Here is a 21,660-nt window from a genome sequence, read left to right on the forward strand (position 1 = left end):
ATGATATTCTTAATGACAACCGAAACGGATTTAGACGAGGAAGCTGCATCAAATTAGTTTTATGACCAGCATCTTACAGTCCCGGCAACTGATAAAGACTACAGTGACATGTTATATTTCAGAAGGTCTGTGATCACGTTGACAGATCTATTGGAAGCAGAGCAGGACAGTTCTGAGTGGATGGGAAAATGTTACAGTTGTTTCCTCTCACCATTAATATTTAACATGTTCATAAATGACTTGATCAACATGACAAATGCAGTGGGAAGATTGGTCGAGGTAGCTGGAGAAACCATCAATACGTTTGTATATGCAGATGATTTTAGCCGGTCCTGAGGAGGACGTTAATCTTCTCTTGACTATAGTAAATACCCGGTGGTTCGGAAACAAGATGGTTATCACCTAAAAAAATAAAACAATTATTCTTTTGAGAGAGCCCTTAAGAACAAATGTGAATTTTGTATGTGGACAATATGTGTTTGAAGTCACACACAGCTACAAGCTTCAAGCTACAGCTAGTAGCTGGGAGTGCTGTTCACTGAACATTTTAACTATGAAATATGGCAAAAGCTGCTTTAGAATCCGCCCGATGGCTATTGGGATACTGCACCGCTATTTGGGGAGCTAAACAATACTCCTGTGTAAATATAATTTTTGGCTGACAATGTTGCCAACCAGTGCAAAAAGAAATGGAATTTTAGAATCCGTAATCCTTCTAAAAAGCACTATTTTTCACAGCTGTGCGTTATAAATAGCAATATTGAGAAAAAACATTGAGTTAAAACCGATGAGAATGTATGACAGCTACAAGGAGACCTGGCAAAATGACCTGTTAAAGATATGTCAACGAGTGGTACAGGGAGAAAAAATGTCACGGAAATATTTCAGAGTTATGTCAGAAAACACTATATTACATTTCCTGTACCAAGACGTCATAGAAGGAGGCCCCTGCTAAGTTCAGTGTGTCGTCGCACCCATACGCATTGAAACTGGCCGATATGAGAACGATATGGCCGATATCCCAACTTAGAGCCTGTTTTAGTTGTATAGATGTAATTTATAATCGAGGATGAAATGTATGTTTTAACAGAATGTCCCGTGAGTGATGATGCTAAAGAACAGCTTTCAATGTAAGCTCCATTAAGATACCGGGTTTTAATAATATGACAAACCAAGAAAAATTGTGTAACTTCTTTACAAGCCCATATTAACCTTTCATATTACCAGGACCTGCCATGACATATTAGATAAACGACACAATCATGTTATACAAGTAATGTGCAATGTGCAATGTGCAATGTGCTATGTATTACATCTTATGGTGTTATGTGTTTAAACACTGTGAAATGAAAATTCTGACCGTCTCTCATAAGTCGCTGAGCGATTGGTCATGAGATATTTTACAATATTTTCAAAAATGTATATCTTATTGTATATGTTTATATATGTATATCTGCTGTATCCATGAGTCAGACGTAAATGTCTGTCTGTCTGTCCGTCCATCCGTCTGTTGGCAGCTTGTTTGTAGTACTTTTATTTTTAAACGCGGCCAAGTAGGCCTGTTTTGATTAGATATATATATGCCTAGTGCTTTCAATGTTTGTAAGTCATTTAGGGGGTTAAGTACCGTTGCTAGTGTCATTTGATTGTTGCAGTTTAGTGTGAATTGGAGTGTTGTTCTGTGTTGCTGGTAATGTGTGCAATATAGTATTACGTGTTCAGGCGTTTCTTTAAGTTGCAGTGGGGGCATTTACCGGTTTGGTGTTTTTTAATTTGGTGTAAGTAGGAGTTTAACTTAGTGTGGCCTGTTTTAGGCAAGTTATTACTCTGTCAAGATGTACAGAGTGTGGTTCACAAGTATAAATACAAGTAGGAGGCAATGTTTATACAGGAGAGTACATGTTGTTATACTGCAATAGAGAAGCCTGTTATGTATACACAAGGGTAGTGATGACAATCATCGGTGCCTCCTACTTGTATACATACAACGTAATATTGAGTAATATTACGTCCCCGGATTATCTCGGAAATTCGCTGGTTACATACAACTGTCAGGGCTGTTTGAATTAATCACAACCAAGCCTGCACTCGGTCAACACTGAGCTGAATAGTCAGGCAAACACGGGGGTACATGGTCCCAGACAGATACACGCGCCCAGGCACTACTACTCCAGGCACTACTACTCCAGGCACTACTACTCCAGGCACTACTACTCCAGGCACTACTACTCCAGGCACCACTACTCCAGGCACTACTACTCCAGGCACCACTACTCCAGGCACTACTACTCCAGGCACTACTACTCCAGGCACTACTACTCCAGGCACTACTACTCCAGGCACTACTACTCCAGGCACTACTACTCCAGGCACTACTACTCCAGGCACTACTCAAACTATACAATCTCATCTACCTAAAGGGACAGGTTCCTACTCCCTGGAAACAGGCCCTAGTCATACCAATCCCTAAACCTAATAAACCAGCTAATCAAGCTAACTCATATAGACCAATATCCCTAACTTCAAACTTATTTAAAGTAATGGAATCAATGGCTAAAAATAGATTACAACATTACCTAACCCAAAATAAAATCATAAACCAAGATCAAAGCGGTTTCATTCCTGGCCGCTCAACTCTAGATAACCTCGCTCGACTAGAACAAGATATTAAGACAGGACAACTAAATAAACTATATACCACAGGCATCTTCTTAGACTTCTCTAAAGCTTTCGACATGGTATGGCACGATGGGCTAATACAAAAACTTAAAAAAATAGGACTCAAAGGTCAGATAATAAACTACATCCAGGACTTCCTAAACAATCGTAAAATAACCGTGGGTATAGACCAAACACTATCGGACCAATGTCCCCTAGAAAATGGCACTCCCCAGGGCAGTATCCTCAGCCCCACCCTCTTCAATATAATGATAAACGATCTATTCGAGGGCCTACCCCCTAAAGTAAACACATCAAAATTCGCGGATGATAGAGCCATCTGGATCCGCACTAAAAGCATGAAAATGGTCCAAAATTTACTCCAAAAATCTCTTAATAAAATACAACGATGGGCTGACAAATGGGGCTTCTCCCTTAACTCAGAAAAAAACAACAGGAATAATATTCAAACATAGAAACATGAAACCCGCCTCCCCAATCCTCCAGCTAAACAATCAAATTTCAAAAACAAACCAAATTCTTAGGACTTGTTTTCGATGAACATCTCACCTGGGATGCTCACATCCAAAACCTAACAACTAAATGCAGTAAAGACCTAAACACCCTAAGATGCCTAACTGGTTCTAACTGGGGAGCCTCCAAAGATACCCTCCTCTCTCTCTACATATCACTAATTAGATCAAAACTAGACTACGGCTGCGCCATATACAACACCCTAAACAACTCTCTATCTAAAAAACTTGACTCAATACAATATCAGGCTCTCAAACTAATTACACGCATCCAACATGGCACCTCCTACACCTCACTTCAGGCCTTAACAGGAGAAATGCCACTAAGTCTACGTAGGGAACAGCTAAGCTTAAATTTATGGGCCGCATCCCAATCAAACCCTCTCATCCAAAACTTAATAAACCAAAACATCAGCCCCAAAAACCAAGCTCTAGCTCGTAAACATCTCTTATTTACCCCAATATCCCAAAGAATAACAAACTACCTAAATGAAAACCAAATTAAAAATCTTAAACAAAACTGCAAACAATCAAATATCTTCACCCCTAAACTTAAAATACCCAAAATAGACACAACACTAGCTAGCCAAATAAATAAACAAACCGACCCAAACATAGCTAAATCTACCACACTAGCATACATACACGAAAATTGGCCAAATTGGTGTCACATTTACACGGACGGATCCTCAGATCCGACCTCCAAACACACAGGTTTCGGAGTCCATACCACACAACCAACTTAAACCACACAATCCTTCCGACTCCCAAACAACCAATCAATATTCACGGCAGAACTAATGGGCATGGCCTCAGGCCTCCATAATCAAGAATCCAAAAACCACCAAAAAATCCTAATACTTACCGACTCCCAAAGTGGACTGCAAGCCCTCCAAAACAAAAATACCAAAAACCGACCTAAATTAATAAATCAAATACTTAAAAGCTCCAACGACCTAACTAAAGCAGGCAAACAAATAACCTTCTTGTGGATACCCGCCCATGTAGGAATATACGGTAATGAAAACGCCGATAAAGCAGCTAAACTATCACTCAAAATCCCAGAAATAAGTTTAAACTTACCCATCTCAAAATCAGAAATTAAAAGAGTAAACAAGCAAAAAATCACCAAAAAATGGCATAACCTATATCTAAACTCATATAGCCAAATCAAAAAAGTGCTCAGCAAACCACTAGCCAAACCTGAAATCCTACACCCCTCTAAACGAAATTGACAGATTAATTACAAAACTCCAAATAGGACACACGAACCTAAATAACCACCTAAAACAACTTAAAAGACACACCACAGGCAACTGCCCCCACTGCAAACAACCCGAAACCACAGAACACGCACTCATCCACTGCACCCACTACCAAACACACAGAACCACACTACAAACCGCCCTCAATCTAAATAAGGTTCCTACTCTAGATGAAATACTAAACCCTCAAAATAAACTAGAAAACTTCAAGGCCCTAGGCGTATTCCTAATCAAAACAGACCTAATTAAGCGCATCTAAAAACTAATTAATCTACCAATCCAAAATCCAATAAACATACAAACACCCACCTCACCCGGCTCCCTTAGTTCCCTCCTCCACCCACCTCGGCATTTATTCCAAATTTAAAAATTTCAAAAAATCAATATAAGCAACCCCTAAAAGCCCCCTCTTGGGTTGCACACACCACTTTCACCCATTTCGGAATACACTAAATGGTCCGACCAGGCCCGTGTGCGAAATACGCTGCAGTCGGAAAGCGCACGTTAAATCTTCTATATCAGTCAGTCAGTCGGTGGTAGCAAACACCAGAACACGTACTCATTCACTGCACACACTACCAAACACACCGAACAACACTACAGACCACCCTAAATCTTAAAACCGGACTTACACTAGAATCAATCCTAAATCCACAAAATAAATTAGAAAAATTCAAGCCTTAGGCATATACCTAATAAAAACAGGACTAATTAGCCGCATTTAAAACCCCAATAAACTACCAAAACCAAACCACATAATCAAAATAACAAACTTCCATACTCCTGGGTTGCACAAACTCACTTTTCCCCTTTTTGGAAACACATTAAATGGCCTGACCGGGCACGTGTGCGACATACGCTTGCAGTCGGAAAGCGCACGTTAAATCTCCAATATAAGTAAGTAAGAAAGTAGCAAACTTCTGACCACCTGTTACTGGAATGTCAAGACCATGCCCCAGCCCGGGCTAGGTTAAAAGAAGAATTGCAGTTAGATCCGCTATCTGTCATAGATCTTCTAAAGCCAAGAGATGCAATAGCGAAGGCCAAACTAACTCTATTTCTGAGAGATGGACAGCTGCTCGAACGTATATAAACAGAGCAGCCAAGGATAAAAATGCAATCATATCAATATAAGAAAATAGAAATCATATCAATGCAAAAACAGAAATTATGTGAACACCGAACTCACAATAGATATGTGAACCCTTCTCACACACAGGAGTCCCAAAGAGGGACAGGTCAGCCGAAATTGCCTAGGCAGAAGGCGACCTCTTAAACACCTAATGCAACAACAACAACAGCATAGCAAACTTCACTCCGCTTCCACCAATAAACGTCACCAACTCAACAGCCTTCTCTGTCCTTCAAGGTAAGACACTGTTAACTTATTTTGTCAGCTACGATCTTACGTTAGGTGTAGGTTAGATCTATTTCGATTATATCGTAGCGTTGTGAAAATTATCATTGACTTAATATCCAGACAATACTTCCTCTCGCGAACATATATTAGGATATAAGTATACTAGTTGCACGGCAACATCCCAATATGAGTATGTGTACCAATGTCAATAACTTGTACGTTCCTACATTCAGTGACACATACTCATAGCAATGATTTGCCTGCAACTTAGTAACATTGAAAACTGAGTCGGCCGACATGTATTTATATTGTCTCTTATAACAGAATATCCACGCGTGACTGTTTTCTACCAGACATATGTTCGCGTAATTAATGCCTTTTAATAACCACCCGTTAAACAAATATATTCTACATCTTTACAGTCATGTTATTATCGGTTGTATGCCGATTGTATTATTATGATCGTACGTGTTGTACACGTATTGAATTGTTATAATTATATGTATACAATTAGATGAATATGACTCAACCTCTTAACACGTGTTGTACACGTAGCATATTATCGTGCCATTACAATTAAATGTACTTCTGTGTAATCTCACTCTGCTTCCACCAATAAACGTCACCAACTCAACAGCCTTCTCTGTCCTTCAAGGTGATAGCCAGTCGTGACCGCTGCTACCGACTAATTCCCCCAATTAAGTAGTACACCCAAAAGACAAGCTACGTCACCCAAAAGACGCGCTACGTCATAAGTAACACGCCCAGTCAAGTCAGTTACTGTGCCGGGTGCACCAGGTAAAACATGGCGTCAAGGACCAAGCTGTGCATAGTGCTCGTCGTGGCCTTTGTGGTGGCAGCGGTCGTTATTCATGATAGATATACACCCTATACCAACGTTGGATCCTTAAAGGACAGTATCATCCAAATGATTTCAACAGAAGGTAACACCAATATTTTGTTCTCGTAAATGTTTGCTATACATCACAAGGTGTGGAGGCACAAGTTCACAAAATGTGTTTTCAGAAAGTTTAAAGGAAATCAAGCATGACTTCCTCGGCGGCGAGAGATTACTGATGTTCACCACCGAGGAGAAATGCTTTATACTGCCTGCAATAAACGGTGGCCTCACTTTTTAGGTTTAGCCTTGTTTGACATCGAATTAGAGATTCAGATATTCGATGTCCCAGCGCACGACCGTTCATACACATATATTAGTGTAAGTAATTGGGGCTGCCCATGTTTTAATTCTGTTCCCTGAAATCTAAATACTTATAATATGCGAACACCACGTGTGTTTCCCACTTATTCAGAGAACATACCTGTCACATTCTTCTCAGAGATATGGCGATGGCAGGAAACAGCAATGTTAATAGTCACAAACACCTCGAGCTAACTTTACACAGTGATGGGCATGGGCATAGCCATATTGACAATCTAACTGCAAAGGTTAGCCCATTGATAAATTGCTTTCACAAATTATGCATGTTTTATCAAATGAAAAGTGGGACGACGCCAAATTATTTATGTGATATGGTACTTGTAAAAACTCTGGATCGTCCACGTTATGAAACACGTAACGCCAACGAATACTATGAGTCTAACTACCGACTACTTTCCACAGTCTCCGCCTGGAATGTACTAGATTCTACTTTGAGAGAAGCCGCTTCAGTATCTCAGTTAAAAAAAACTGTATAACTGTAGTAAATCAGAAGTGCCTGACATATTTAAAAATATTGGTTCACGCGTAAATCAGATAATCCACAGCAAGTTAAGACTAGGATGCAGAGATATGAACGGTCACACATTTGGATGATCTATAAGTGATAATGCTGAATGTTTATGTGCGTTTTTTTTCAATGAAAGTGCTTTACACTACCTATTTACTTGCCCAAATCATACTGAGATTAGATCTGAAAGCTATTATTATGTTAATGGACATGACCTACGAACCGTCCTGTTTGGTAACGTCAGCCTAGACAAAGGCATACTGCTGAATATAGTTGACTTTGTACATCATTTTTTCTCTATGAGCAAATGATTTGTCTAAACATGCACTGTTATATGTATCTCACAAACAACTGTTTACCTTTGATGTACCATATGTGACTTAATATCAAGTCTATACTACTGTATTACATATATACTACTGCTGCTTGTTCGAACTTTGATTGGGAGAGATATTTATGTAGGCTCTGCCTGTTTATCAATCCCCTTTCACTGTACCAAGTGGACATAAATATTGTTTACAACAATATATGGCGATGGCAGGAAATAGCAAAGTTATAAAGTAATTCCCCGTCACGGGATAAGCAACTCATCAGTGTGTCATACTTGCAAATGCATTTCGTTTGTGACTTCTTTGTGAACTTTGTAACAGAATGAGTGGACTTTGAATGAGGTGTCTGTTATATCATCTGATTCGTCTGCTACATTTATCCTATAGTCTAATTTCTACATTAGTGTTCAGAGTGTTTTGAGAAAGAGGATTAATTGTGTGCTGTACCATGGAGTTTGCTGGAGTCTGTATTAGTGTTTGGGGGATATCGCATTCTTACTGGTCAATCACCTTCCAATGGGATTACCCAAGTTTTGTTTGCCTCATAAGGTAACGACACAAGTTGAAAACAGAGACACGAGCTCTTGACTGTGGATCCACGTTGTGCTTACGTGGGTCAGAACGTGGCCGTGGATCCACGTTTTGCTTACGTGGGTCAGAACGTGACTGTGGATCCACGTTTTGCTTACGTGATTCAGAACATGACTGTGGATCCACGTTGTGCTTAGGTGGGTCAGAACGTGACTGTGGATCCACGTTGTGCTTAGGTGGGTCAGAACGTGACTGTGGATCCACGTTGTGCTTACGTGGGTCAGAACGTGACTGCAGCTGGAGACTGGATGAACAGCGAAACTCGACTGTGATGCAATGCTTGATCCGTTTAGGTTCGCTGGTTATTCAGAACATGCTTTATCACAAGAAGCATTTGTTCAGTCTTCAACATGAACAAACTTACGGATGCATTACCCCATGCAAGATCAGGGCGTCGATATTAGAGGGAGTAAACACAAACTATATTCACCACCGGCACCTCGCCAGGTGTGGAGGTACAATGCATTCCGACGGGGCTACGATTAAGCCACTGTGATCGTTCCTGGCGAATGGAGGGCTGACGGGTTAGGGCAGGAGGGTGTGGCGATGTGTTGTATCAGACAGATACGAGGGTTGAACTAAATCTCTCTTGTTACATAGTCTTGTGGAGTGTGTTTTGTCACTCTGAATCTTATGAATAGATCTAAACATGAAACAGATGAGGCGGTCTCACTGGTCTCCTTTATTTCTAGTTCAGGTGGGTAAATCATCGGAAGGCTAATGTGATAGTTGTTGAACGACATCAGATCACCAATTGTCTTGTGGAGAGTTCTTAGTCACTCTGAATCATCCACCAATGTCTGTAACATTTAGACTATCATTTAGACTGCCGCGTGGGAAAGGCTTCTGGAAATTTACTAATTCACTTCTGAGACAAAACTTATGTTGAATTAGTAAAATCAGTTACTAAGGAAACGATAGATAAGTATAGATGTACAGAAGGCATTGTCTCAATAAAACATCGAGAAGTGATGATATAAAGGATCAGAGGTAAAACTGTATTCGATTCATCGTATCAGAAAAAAATGTGAAAAGCTAGAAAGGGACATACAGCACAAATTACACAAAAACGCGAGGAATTGGGTGAAACTGATGTCAATGATACCAAACTGTCAACCTATGCTCTCAATTGGGAGTTAGTAGAAATACTACAAATTAGAACTCAGGGAATTAGGGTTCGTTCAAAGGCAACAAGGATGGAACTTGGCGAAAAAAAACCATTTTTATATAATTTCAATTAAATCTAATATGTAGAAACTACCTCCATAACTCGTATAGAGGATATGCAAGGTTATATTATAGAACATAATGAGGACACTTTAAATGTTTGTTTGTTGGTTGGTTTGTTGTTTAACGCCGCAATATCCCAGCTATATGACAGCGGTCTGTTCATAATCGAGTCTGGACCAGACAATCCAGTGATTGACATCATGGCCATCGATCTGCTTTAAATGAAGTAAGGAAGTTTCATGGTAAACTATATTCAAAACATGACGTCAGAACATTGAAAGCGAACGGATTGATGATGAGGTCTTCGAAGTAGTTGAATGTCTGAACAATGGGGCAAGTGGAATTGTTAAAGTCCTCCTGGAATGGTATTGGTAATTATCTTATATCATCTCTCAATTTTGCCTACAGAACTTTCCATCTCACAAAAAACAAGGACTAATTAAATGCATTCCTGAAGATAATAAACCATAACAACACAAATTAGCGTCCAATATCATTATTATCGGTTTCCTATCGCCATACCATAGAGACTAAAGTATATTTGGGACATACGTATTAACGAAGGTCAGAGGGTTTCATCCTGGGCGATACCTTGGGGTATAACAAGATATAATGATCTTATGCAATATATTATGCAAACCCCTAAAAAGTCTGTTTGCTGCAAAATCGTACCGATGAAATGGAAATTAGATAAATTATTAATCAACAATTCGTTTTAAGTGGCATGGAGGTTATTTGTTTGTCCATACCAACTCGTCACCATAAGTTCAGTTTAGAAAAAAGTTGTTTAACATCTTCTCATATAATTGTTGGCGTTTTAATGACTGTTGTTACAAGCGGGTCTGCATTATAGACTGAACAGTCCTACATTCGCACATGAAATTCGCCCGTGTTAGGCCAAACTACAACTGTCTTTTCTGTAATAAAATCCTGTCAAATGAAAAGTCTAAATCAGAGGCGTATCTTTCTGTAGTAGTTACAAACTACAAACTCGCTGTCTCAAATGCCAGCATGGGAGATGAATGTCATTTAACGCAGCTGCGATCAACAAGTAGTGTTGCTTGTTGATTCCCAAATTGAAACAATGGGTTAACCCCAATAACTGTACGTAAAAGGACTTAGTGTGAAACCTACAAACAACCAACAAGTGATATACAATCAACAAATCTATTACAAACATGCACTAGGTTTACAAAACAATACAAATTACTGCAGATCAATTACAATGGCAGTACACAATAGAGTGGTAGTACAATATTCAATGGTAATATATAATATGTGGTGATAAAAAAAGTCAGTGATAATAATATATATTCACCCAGCAGCGACTGTGGTCAAGCTGAGACAGGCTAGGCAGGGAATCAGAGATGATGATTGATCCTCGCATGAAAGCTGGTCTTGCTGTGATGAAATGTGCGAGAGAGATGCGTAAACACGCTCTTGTCCCACTATATATACGGTCCAACTAGTCACTGGAAAGTACTACACTGTCAGTCCAGCGCCACCAGAATACCACAGAATATTCCTCACAGTTATCTAAACATAGTTACTTCCTGACGACTGCTTAATTTGAATAGTACTACATTCCTGACGACTAATCATTGCCCAAACACAATGCAATGAACGTATACAGAATCTCAACAGAAACAATGTAACACAGTCACAAGTATTGTTCAACAATAAAATACACTGCCAATTAACAGTAGAAACAGTAAACTGTATATCTGGAAATTGTAGGTCTTCATGCCACATGGATATCATTTAACACAGCTGCGATCACCAAGTAGAATCAGTAAAAGGTATATCTGGAAATTGTAGGGCTTTCAAAAGAAAGGGTGTTTTCAATGACCTGCGACGAAGCAAAGCTTCAACCTACTGTTTACAAGATGTTCATTGCACGAGGGGAGGTGGGGATAACCTAGTAATTAAGCGTTCACTCGTCATGTCGAAGACGCGGGTTCGATTCCTCACATGGGTTCTATGTGTGAAGCCAATTTCTGTGATATTGCTGCAATATACCTAAAAGCGGCGTACAACCCTACTCACTCACTCATTACACGAGGGCTACTGAGCCAATGACAAGAAGTGGGTACACATATTGTAGTTGTATTTTGATGAAATATTAGAAACTTGTAAGCTAGAAAAACTAGATTCTGAATGACCATTTAAGGTAGTAATATAGTATAGTTACATTTCTGTCTGCAAATTTTCAGGTCAATTTGCCAAAAATAAATCTCATGTCATCTGAAGTATACTGACAAAACATTATGTGAAAGAGCTTTCAAAACGTTTTATGGCAGATCTGTGGAGGACATTTCCAAATTTGCCTCATCAATGACAAATATGATGCAAATCCCTATTTTGACTTGTACCATATGTTCCCGTGTTTTTCTCAGGTGAACAGATGACTTGCCTTTGCATGTGTTTGTGACGGGTGCCCCCAGTGGGGCAGGATACGCTCACCTTTTCGTGAACACCTGGTATCATCACTATTGACAGTGATGCATAAACTCATGCTTTTGATATAGTCGGAATGATAGAAATTTACTGCTTTTGGCAGAGATTTCTCATAATTATGGAAAGGGTTTTGTCGCTTTGTTATTTGTAAAAAAGAAGAATGGAAACATTTTAAGTTTATACCATTTAGATGTAAACTGAGTACAGACTTATTGATTGTTCCAGTTAAAGAAACTCAATCATTAATCAAAGTAATTTCAGTTCATGTATACCGATGAATATCCCCTGATTATTGAATTCAAATCATTTTTACAGTGGGAACTAACATGCAAAACAGTGACCCAAATGGTGCGAAGGATCCTTTGAAGATAACGGAATGGTGGCAAGCCGCCTCCCTCATTAAGTGGTAGGTGGAGAGTGTGACAGTAATATCACGTAATGGTGGCAAGCCAGTGACTGTGTTGTATATCTGTATGTGTACAGGGAGTGGGAGAAGCCAGTGACTGTGTGTTGTATATCTGTATGTGTACAGGGAGTGGGAGAAGCTAGTGACTGTGTGTTGTATATCTGTATGTGTACAGGGAGTGGGAGAAGCCAGTGACTGTGTGTTGTATATCTGTATGTGTACAGGGAGTGGGAGAAGCCAGTGACTGTGTGTTGTATATCTGTATGTGTACAGGGAGTGGGAGAAGCCAGTGACTGTGTGTTGTTTATCTGTATGTATACAGGGAGTGGGAGAAGCCAGTGACTGTGACTGTGTGTTGTATATCTGTATGTGTACAGGGAGTGGGAGAAGCCAGTGACTGTGACTGTGTGTTGTTTATCTGTATGTGTACAGGGAGTGGGAGAAGCCAGTGACTGTGACTGTGTGTTGTATATCTGTATGTGTACAGGGAGTGGGAGAAGCCAGTGACTATGTGTTGTTGATCTGTATGTATACAGGGAGTGGGAGAAGCCAGTGACTGTGTGTTGTTGATCTGTATGTGTACAGGGAGTGGGAGAAGCCAGTGACTGTGCGTTGGTTATTTGTATGGGGCACGGGTGTCCCAGTCGTCTTAGGCGCCGCAATTCGCTGTGCAGAGTTGCGTCCCTTGGGCACGCCAGAAACTTATGATTGTGGTTTCGAATCCCGGTTCGCAACGATTATATTTCTAGGTTTGTCAGCACCATACCCGTTCTCGTGGGTTTCACCGAAGTGGTAAACGTCTGAGACCTGTAACGCTTCGGGCTATTCTCCCACATTAAGCTGATACGCCGTGATATAACTGTCATTCTGTTAAAAGCGGCGTCAAACCCAACTCACTCACTCACTCGCTATCTATATGGTTACAGGGACTGGGAGAAGCCGGTGGAGTACAAGTGCGGTGAGATTGTGAAGAAGGGAAACCGATACGTCTGTATGGACAGGCAGTTCGAGGTCAAGCCACCGTGCCTGGTCTATTCTTTTGGGTGAGCAAAACATTCATACCAGTCATTTGTGGCAAGTACACTTTTGTAAACTACGAGACGCTTATGGGGCCACTTAGGTAGCATAGTTTAATTTTTTTAAATCAAAATCTCTTTTTTAATTATTTGTTTATTTTTTTCTCGCTATAACATATATCTTCGTGATTTCAATTATTTTCTCGTTACCTCAAGTTTATTCTCCTTATATATTTTCTTGTTGTTTCGAATATTTTCTTGTTATTTCAAGACATTTCGATGTTTTTCTTGTTGATTTGGTTATTTTCTCGTTATTTCTACTGTTTTCTCGTAATTTTAATACATCTTAACCATTCGAAATTTCGATTTTTCGAATAAACTAGAAATAACAAAACATAATCGCAATTACTGGGGAAAAATCAAAGTAACAAGAAAGAACTCGAAACTTCGAGAACATTATTCAAATTACGAAACTATAATCGGAGCAACATGAAAATATCGAAATTTCAAGAAAATATTTGAAATAACGAGAGAAAAAATCTAAATTTTGTGGGGGGTTTTAAAACTTGAAGTAACGAGAAAATATTATGTCAGTTTTCCAATTTGTGGCTTCATTTGCGTTGAGGTTTAAAAGTCGGGGTGGGGACGATGAAAAATGAAGCGGGTGACAAAATCATTAGGGAGTTTAAAAGGCTTTGAGCTACAAATTATAGTCTTATTTATCACAAAGATCCAGGGGATATCCGCGAAGAACGCACAGCCAAAGGTATGCAGAAAGTGTATGTCCACATCAATCTCAGGCATGACGTACGAAGACATAATTCATAAAATTCGATATGTTTATAATGAATTATTCACCACAAAGCTCGGGGCGGTCGGGTAGCCTAGTGGTGAAAGCGTTCGCCCGTCACGCCGAAGACCCGGGTTCTATTCCCGACATTGGTACAATGATGTGAAGCCCATGTTAAGTTCCCCCGTCGTGATAGTGCATGTATTTTCCTAAAAGCGGCGTAAAACCATACTCACTCAACCTGGTACATTCGAGTTAAAGAGCATTGTTTCAGGTTCGCCATAGTCGAATGAGTCTAACCACTGGATGGTGGTTGAATTGATAATGATAAATGCTCGTATGTATGCTAGCGTATGGCAACATCCTGATATGATATTGAACGTTGTTCTGGTTCTAGAGAGCGCGTAAAACCATACTGACTCACTCACCACAAAACTCACAAATCTGTCATGGACGCCTCGAGATGATAAACGGTATCTTTTGGACGATGACATCACGACCCCTAGGTATTATCTAGTGTCAATTCTCTACTTTCTAGATCAGTTGATCGTGAAAGTTTTCCCCTTCTCTCATCTCAGTATTATCAGCTCACCGGGTCTGAAGGACCAGGGCTTGCTTATGGGATACCGTAGCGTCCATCGTCCGTACGTCAACAATTTACTTAAACGACTTTTTCTTCGGAACCACTAATTGGAAATTTACGAAATTTGACTGGAAGCATCCCCAGGTGGTGGGGATTCAAAATTGTACAAATGGTGGGGCTGACCCCCCAGGGGCTGAGGGGCGGGGCCATATAGGTGTAATTTGGCTATATTGCTTTAAACGACTTCTTCTCTGGAACTAAGAGATAGATATCAACCATATTTGGTTGGAAGCATTCTCCGGTGGTGAAAATTCAAAATTGTACAAATAGAGGGGCTGACCCCCCAAGGGGCTGAGGGGCTGGGCGAAATAGGGGTAATTTGGCGTTATTGCTTTAAGCGACTTCCTCTCTGGAACTTAGAGATAGTTATCAACCTTATTTGGTTGGAAGCATTCTCACTGGATTCCAACTGCAGAAATGGAGCGGCTGAACCCTTTCCCCACCCCTGGGGACTAAGGGGCGGGGCTAAAAAGAGTTTATGATTTAGACACAGTTAAGATCCTCGCCGTATAACCATATGTTGATTGGTTGTTTTGTTGTTGAACGCCGCCATCAACGGGATCGGGTGGTCAGGCTCGCTGACTTGATTGCTGCATGTCATCGATCCCTATTGCGTGTATCGATGTTCATGATATCAATGACTGGGTTGTCTGATCCAGACTAGATTATTTACAGACCGCCGTCATATAGCTGGAATATTGCTGAGTGCGGCGTTAAACAACAAACAAACAAACAAACAAAGCATACGCCCGCATCCCCGCTGTCCGTATGGTACATGTATAGAGACACAGGGTCTCGTGCACACATCCCAATTCACGCTGTAAGTTTGGTAGCTGTATAGTGACACAGGGTCTCGTGCACACACCCCAATTCACGCTGTAAGTTTGGTAGCTGTATAGTGACACAGGGTCTCGTGCACACATCCCAATTCACGCTGTAAGTTTGGTAGCTGTATAGTGACACAATGTCTCGTGCACACATCCCAATTCACGCTGTAAGTTTGGTAGCTGTATAGTGACACAGGGTCTCGTGCACACATCCCAATTCACGCTGTAAGTTTGATAGCTGTATAGTGAAACAGTGTCGCGTGCATTCAGCCCCGCCAGAGTATGGTATCATTGTGTTATGACACACTGTAGCTGTTCTCCGTTCATGCTCCTACTTCAGAAACACGTTACGTAGTTGCTCGACTTCTAGAAGAGCAGGCAACTGACAGAGTAACATGGCGTGTAGTGTTGTGGTGACAGCTGACTTTAATTGTACTTCGAGTTGGAGGCTGCCTGAGTTTAGATATTTCGTCAATAGAGATTGAAGACGAACAGGTCAATGCCTGTCTGAAACTCGGTTCTTCCTTGCAACAGCCTTTATCCCCTCTCCTCGTGTAATGTCCCTCAAACAAGTTGACATAGGCCTTGATGTCGTCTCCACGGAGCGTCCAGGGACCCCGACCCCGTCCAGATACAGCGCCACTGTGTTAGTGTGTGCTCCCTGGAAGTGTGAGTGTGAGAACCTGGTAATGCCAACATAGATGTAGTAACACAGAGAGGGACAGAAGTCAGAACAGCTTAAAACCACAGGAAAACTACCAGGAGCAGACTTCCACCATCAATGTACTTGTGGACAAGGATACATTGGCGACATCACTTGTGGACAAGGATACACTGGCAACATCACTTGTGGACAGGGATACATTGGCGACATCACTTGTGGACAAGGATACATTGGCGACATCACTTGTGGACAAGGATACACTGGCGACATCACTTGTGGACAAGGATACATTGGCGACATCACTTGTGGACAGGGATACATTGGCGACATCACTTGTGGACAAGGATACATTGGCGACATCACTTGTGGACAAGGATACATTGGCGACATCACTTGTGGACAAGGATACATTAGCGACATCACTTGTGGACAAGGATACATTGGCGACATCACTTGTGGACAAGGATACATTAGCGACATCACTTGTGGACAAGGATACATTGGCGACATCACTTGTGGACAAGGATACATTAGCGACATCACTTGTGGACAAGGATACATTGGCGACATCACTTGTGGACAAGGATACACTGGCGACATCACTTGTAGACAAGGATACATTGGCGACGTCACTTGTGGACAAGGATACATTGGCGACATCACTTGTGGACAAGGATACATTGGCGACATCACTTGTGGACAAGGATACATTGGCGACATCACTTGTGGACAAGTATACACTGGCGACATCACTTGTGGACAAGGATACACTGGCGACATCACTTGTGGACAAGGATACATTGGCGACATCACTTGTGGACAAGGATACACTGGCGACATCACTTGTGGACAAGGATACACTGGCGACATCACTTGTGGACAAGGATACACTGGCGACATCACTTGTGGACAAGAATACATTGGCGACATCACTTGTGGACAAGGATACATTGGCGACATCACTTGTGGACAAGGATACATTGGCGACATCACTTGTGGACAAGGATACACTGGCGACGTCACTTGTGGACAAGGATACACTGGCGACGTCACTTGTGGACAAGGATACATTGGCGACATCACTTGTGGACAAGGATACATTGGCGACATCACTTGTGGACAAGGATACATTGGCGACATCACTTGTGGACAAGGATACACTGGCGACATCACTTGTGGACAAGGATACATTGGCGACATCACTTGTGGACAAGGATACACTGGCGACATCACTTGTGGACAAGGATACACTGGCGACATCACTTGTGGACAAGAATACATTGGCGACATCACTTGTGGACAAGGATACATTGGCGACATCACTTGTGGACAAGGATACACTGGCAACATCACTTGTGGACAAGGATACATTGGCGACATCACTTGTGGACAAGAATACATTAGCGACATCACTTGTGGACAAGAATACATTGGCGACATCACTTGTGGACAAGGATACACTGGCGACATCACTTGTGGACAAGGATACATTAGCGACATCACTTGTGGACAAGGATACATTGGCGACATCACTTGTGGACAAGGATACATTGGCAACATCACTTGTGGACAAGGATACACTGGCGACATCACTTGTGGACAAGGATACACTGGCGACATCACTTGTGGACAAGGATACACTGGCGACATCACTTGTGGACAAGGATACACTGGCGACATCACTTGTGGACAAGGATACACTGGCAACATCACTTGTGGACAAGGATACACTGGCGACATCACTTGTGGACAAGGATACACTGGCGACATCACTTGTGGACAAGGATACATTGGCGACATCACTTGTGGACAAGGATACACTGGCGACATCACTTGTGGACAAGGATACACTGGCGACATCACTTGTGGACAAGGATACACTGGCGACATCACTTGTGGACAAGGATACACTGGCGACATCACTTGTGGACAAGGATACACTGGCGACATCACTTGTGGACAAGGATACACTGGCGACATCACTTGTGGACAAGGATACATTGGCGACATCACTTGTGGACAAGGATACATTGGCGACATCACTTGTGGACAAGGATACATTGGCGACATCACTTGTGGACAAGGATACATTGGCGACATCACTTGTGGACAAGGATACACTGGCGACATCACTTGTGGACAAGGATACACTGGCGACATCACTTGTGGACAAGGATACATTGGCGACATCACTTGTGGACAAGGATACATTAGCGACATCACTTGTGGACAAGGATACATTGGCGACATCAAGACCCCTGAAAAAGCTCAGTCTCCAAAGCTGACTCTAGGCGGCTCTATCGGACCAGGTCCGTGACACGCCCTGCCACAGCCTCTAGTAGGACAAAATTGAAGCCTTCAAAGACTTCAAAATCAGAAAACTACAAAAACTCCAACCATCAATCAACCTTGACCAAGGATATTACATACCCCCTGCGTACCAACAACTCATCAAAGACCCCAATCAGCCATAATCCTTTTGTTTATCCTACTGGCTTCACCTTTTAAGACGTTTACCTTATGTCACCCCTTGCGTGTACATAGAGGCTTCTCCACTCCATTGTTACGACATCCCAATCTACTAGTACTCAACTGTATAAACATTGCCTCATAAATGTATATATACTTTTCAACCATACCCTGTACATCACTTGCTTGATAACGGTGTTAGAACCTACTCTGAAACGTCGCTCCTACTTGTAATTAAGAAGTTGTTCATCCATAATGCCTCTCAAAGTTTCACATAGGGAAGTCTACAGAAACTCCCACACATGGACAAGTGTTAACAGTTTAATGAGCAAGCATACATTACATCGATTTATGGAGATGAGAGGTAGCTCATGTCACGTGACCTAATTTGCATATTTGTGGGATCGTGATACCAGGATTATGCTTTGGTCATAAAATCGTATCTATAACACCTTCCATTAGACACTAAATAACCAGTATGTAACATTCTGTTGTAGTATCTCGAATGACTGGACTTTTGATGAGGCAATGGGGAATGTTGGCTGTGAAGTTCACTCTTTTGACCCAAGGTAAGCTGGACTGATGACAACAAACACATAAAACATCTCGCTTTGTTCTTTAGACATGGTTGATTCCCGACATGGGTAAACTGTGTGAAACCCATTTCTGGTGTCCCCCGCCGTGACTATTGCTGGAATATTGCTAAAGCGGCGTAAAACCATACTCACTCACTGACTGAGTACCACAGTGCTATATATTCCATGACCAATGTTTCAGCATTGGAAAGAAGTCCTTCGACAGAAGCAAGAACATACACTTCCATGATATCGGCCTCGGGGCGCGTGACAATGACACGTTTGTTCCGACCAAGGACATATATGTCAAGAAAGCGACCACGTGGAAGATACGACGCCTGAAGACAGTGATGGGGATGCTTGGACACACGCATGTAGGTACCAAGGTACCAAGTGTTGGGAACATGCCTCTTTGCTTCGTGTATTGCTTCTCCTCGCCCGGAGTAGGGGTATGAATGTACAGTATTAGGTCCCGAGGTGGACTAGGTCTCGTGTGATAATTCTTGTCGTCAGAGTGGCACAAATGGATCTGTTGTCATGGTGACAAGTCACAGAACCATATTGTAGAAAAGGAAAAAAACACTAAACCTAACCATATATGGACTCCTTGCAATGGTCTGTATAAATCAGTGATTGCTTATGGGTATGGACACGGCTAAGATAAATGCTCGTATGTATGCTAGCGTATGGCAACATCCTGATATGAAATTGAACGTTCTTCTGTTTCCAGAGACACCTCGATATTCTGAAGATTGACGTGGAAACAACAGAATGGTCGGCTGTGAAGGACTTTGTGGAATCGGGCATTTTCCCGAAGGTCCGGCAGTTATTTGTGGAATGGCACTTGTTTACAACCTACCCTAGCAAAAACAAATACGTCGAGTTTTATACCAGTGTCAAGAGGATGCAGGAATTGGGAATGCGCACATTTAGATCCCAGTTTCATACCAAACATTACGACGACAAATGGCGCCTCCAGTCAGATGTGAGCTACGTCAATGTATTATATAAAGGTACATAACCCAACCTCACCCTTGCTTCAACACTGCATGTTGTAGTTAGGACGTCGAACTAAAGTCCTACTTTAAGTTAATAACACTACTACATTATTACATAGGAGTCGTGCATGTTGTAGTTAGGACGTCGAACTAAAGTCCTACTTTAAGTTAATAACACTACTACATTATTACATAGGAGTCGTGCATGTTGTAGTTAGGACGTCGAACTAAAGTCCTACTTTAAGTTAATAACACCACTACATTATTACATAGGAGTCGTGCATGTTGTAGTTAGGACGTCGAACTAAAGTCCTACTTTAAGTTAATAACACTACTACATTATTACATAGGAGTCGTGCATGTTGTAGTTAGGACGTCGAACTAAAGTCCTACTTTAAGTTAATAACACTACTACATTATTACATAGGAGTCGTGCATGTTGTAGTTAGGACGTCGAACTAAAGTCCTATTTTAAGTTAATAACACTACTACATTATTACATAGGAGTCGTGCATGTTGTAGTTAGGACGTCGAACTAAAGTCCTACTTTAAGTTAATAACACTACTACATTATTACATAGGAGTCGTGCTTGTTGTGGTAAGGACGTCGAACTAAAGTCCTACTTTAAGTTAATAACACTACTACATTATTACATAGGTGTCGTGCATGTTGTAGTTAGGACGTCGAACTAAAGTCCTACTTTAAGTTAATAACACTACTACATTATTACATAGGTGTCGTGCTTGTTGTAGTTAGGACGTCGAACTAAAGTCCTACTTTAAGTTAATAACACTACTACATTATTACATAGGAGTCGTGCATGTTGTAGTTAGGACGTCGAACTAAAGTTCTACTTTAAGTTAATAACACTACTACATTATTACATAGGAGTCGTGCATGTTGTAGTTAGGACGTCGAACTAAAGTCCTACTTTAAGTTAATAACACTACTACATTATTACATAGGAGTCGTGCATGTTGTAGTTAGGACGTCGAACTAAAGTCCTACTTTAAGTTAATAACACTACTACATTATTACATAGGAGTCGTGCATGTTGTAGTTAGGACGTCGAACTAAAGTCCTATTTTAAGTTAATAACACTACTACATTATTACATA

At 41.2% G+C, this 21,660-nt stretch overlaps 1 protein-coding gene across 1 annotated transcript; it reads left to right on the top strand.

Moving 5' to 3' along the window:
• The first annotated feature begins 6,611 nt into the window (after nt 1–6,611).
• Nucleotides 6,612–20,671, top strand: LOC139444784 (probable methyltransferase-like protein 24). Its single transcript, XM_071225740.1, has 6 exons — nt 6,612–6,760; nt 12,469–12,559; nt 13,486–13,602; nt 19,466–19,537; nt 19,746–19,917; nt 20,274–20,671. Exons 1-6 carry the CDS (start codon nt 6,622–6,624, stop codon nt 20,562–20,564), a joined length of 882 nt encoding a protein of 293 aa, XP_071081841.1. The 5' UTR covers nt 6,612–6,621; the 3' UTR covers nt 20,565–20,671.
• Nucleotides 20,672–21,660: the final 989 nt, after the last annotated feature.

Source organism: Haliotis cracherodii, unplaced genomic scaffold (assembly GCF_022045235.1).
Source record: "Haliotis cracherodii isolate W230 unplaced genomic scaffold, xgHalCrac1.p SCAF_10, whole genome shotgun sequence".
Lineage (NCBI taxonomy): Eukaryota > Metazoa > Mollusca > Gastropoda > Lepetellida > Haliotidae > Haliotis > Haliotis cracherodii.

Excerpts from the sequence above, each read along its gene's own strand:
- LOC139444784 (XM_071225740.1), top strand. The coding sequence starts at position 6,622 with ATGGCGTCAAGGACCAAGCTGTGCATAGTGCTCGTCGTGGCCTTTGTG. Across the intron at positions 12,560-13,485 it reads GCCGCCTCCCTCATTAAGTG|GGACTGGGAGAAGCCGGTGG; the intron begins GTAGGTGGAGAG and ends ATATGGTTACAG. Across the intron at positions 19,918-20,273 it reads GGATGCTTGGACACACGCAT|AGACACCTCGATATTCTGAA; the intron begins GTAGGTACCAAG and ends TTCTGTTTCCAG.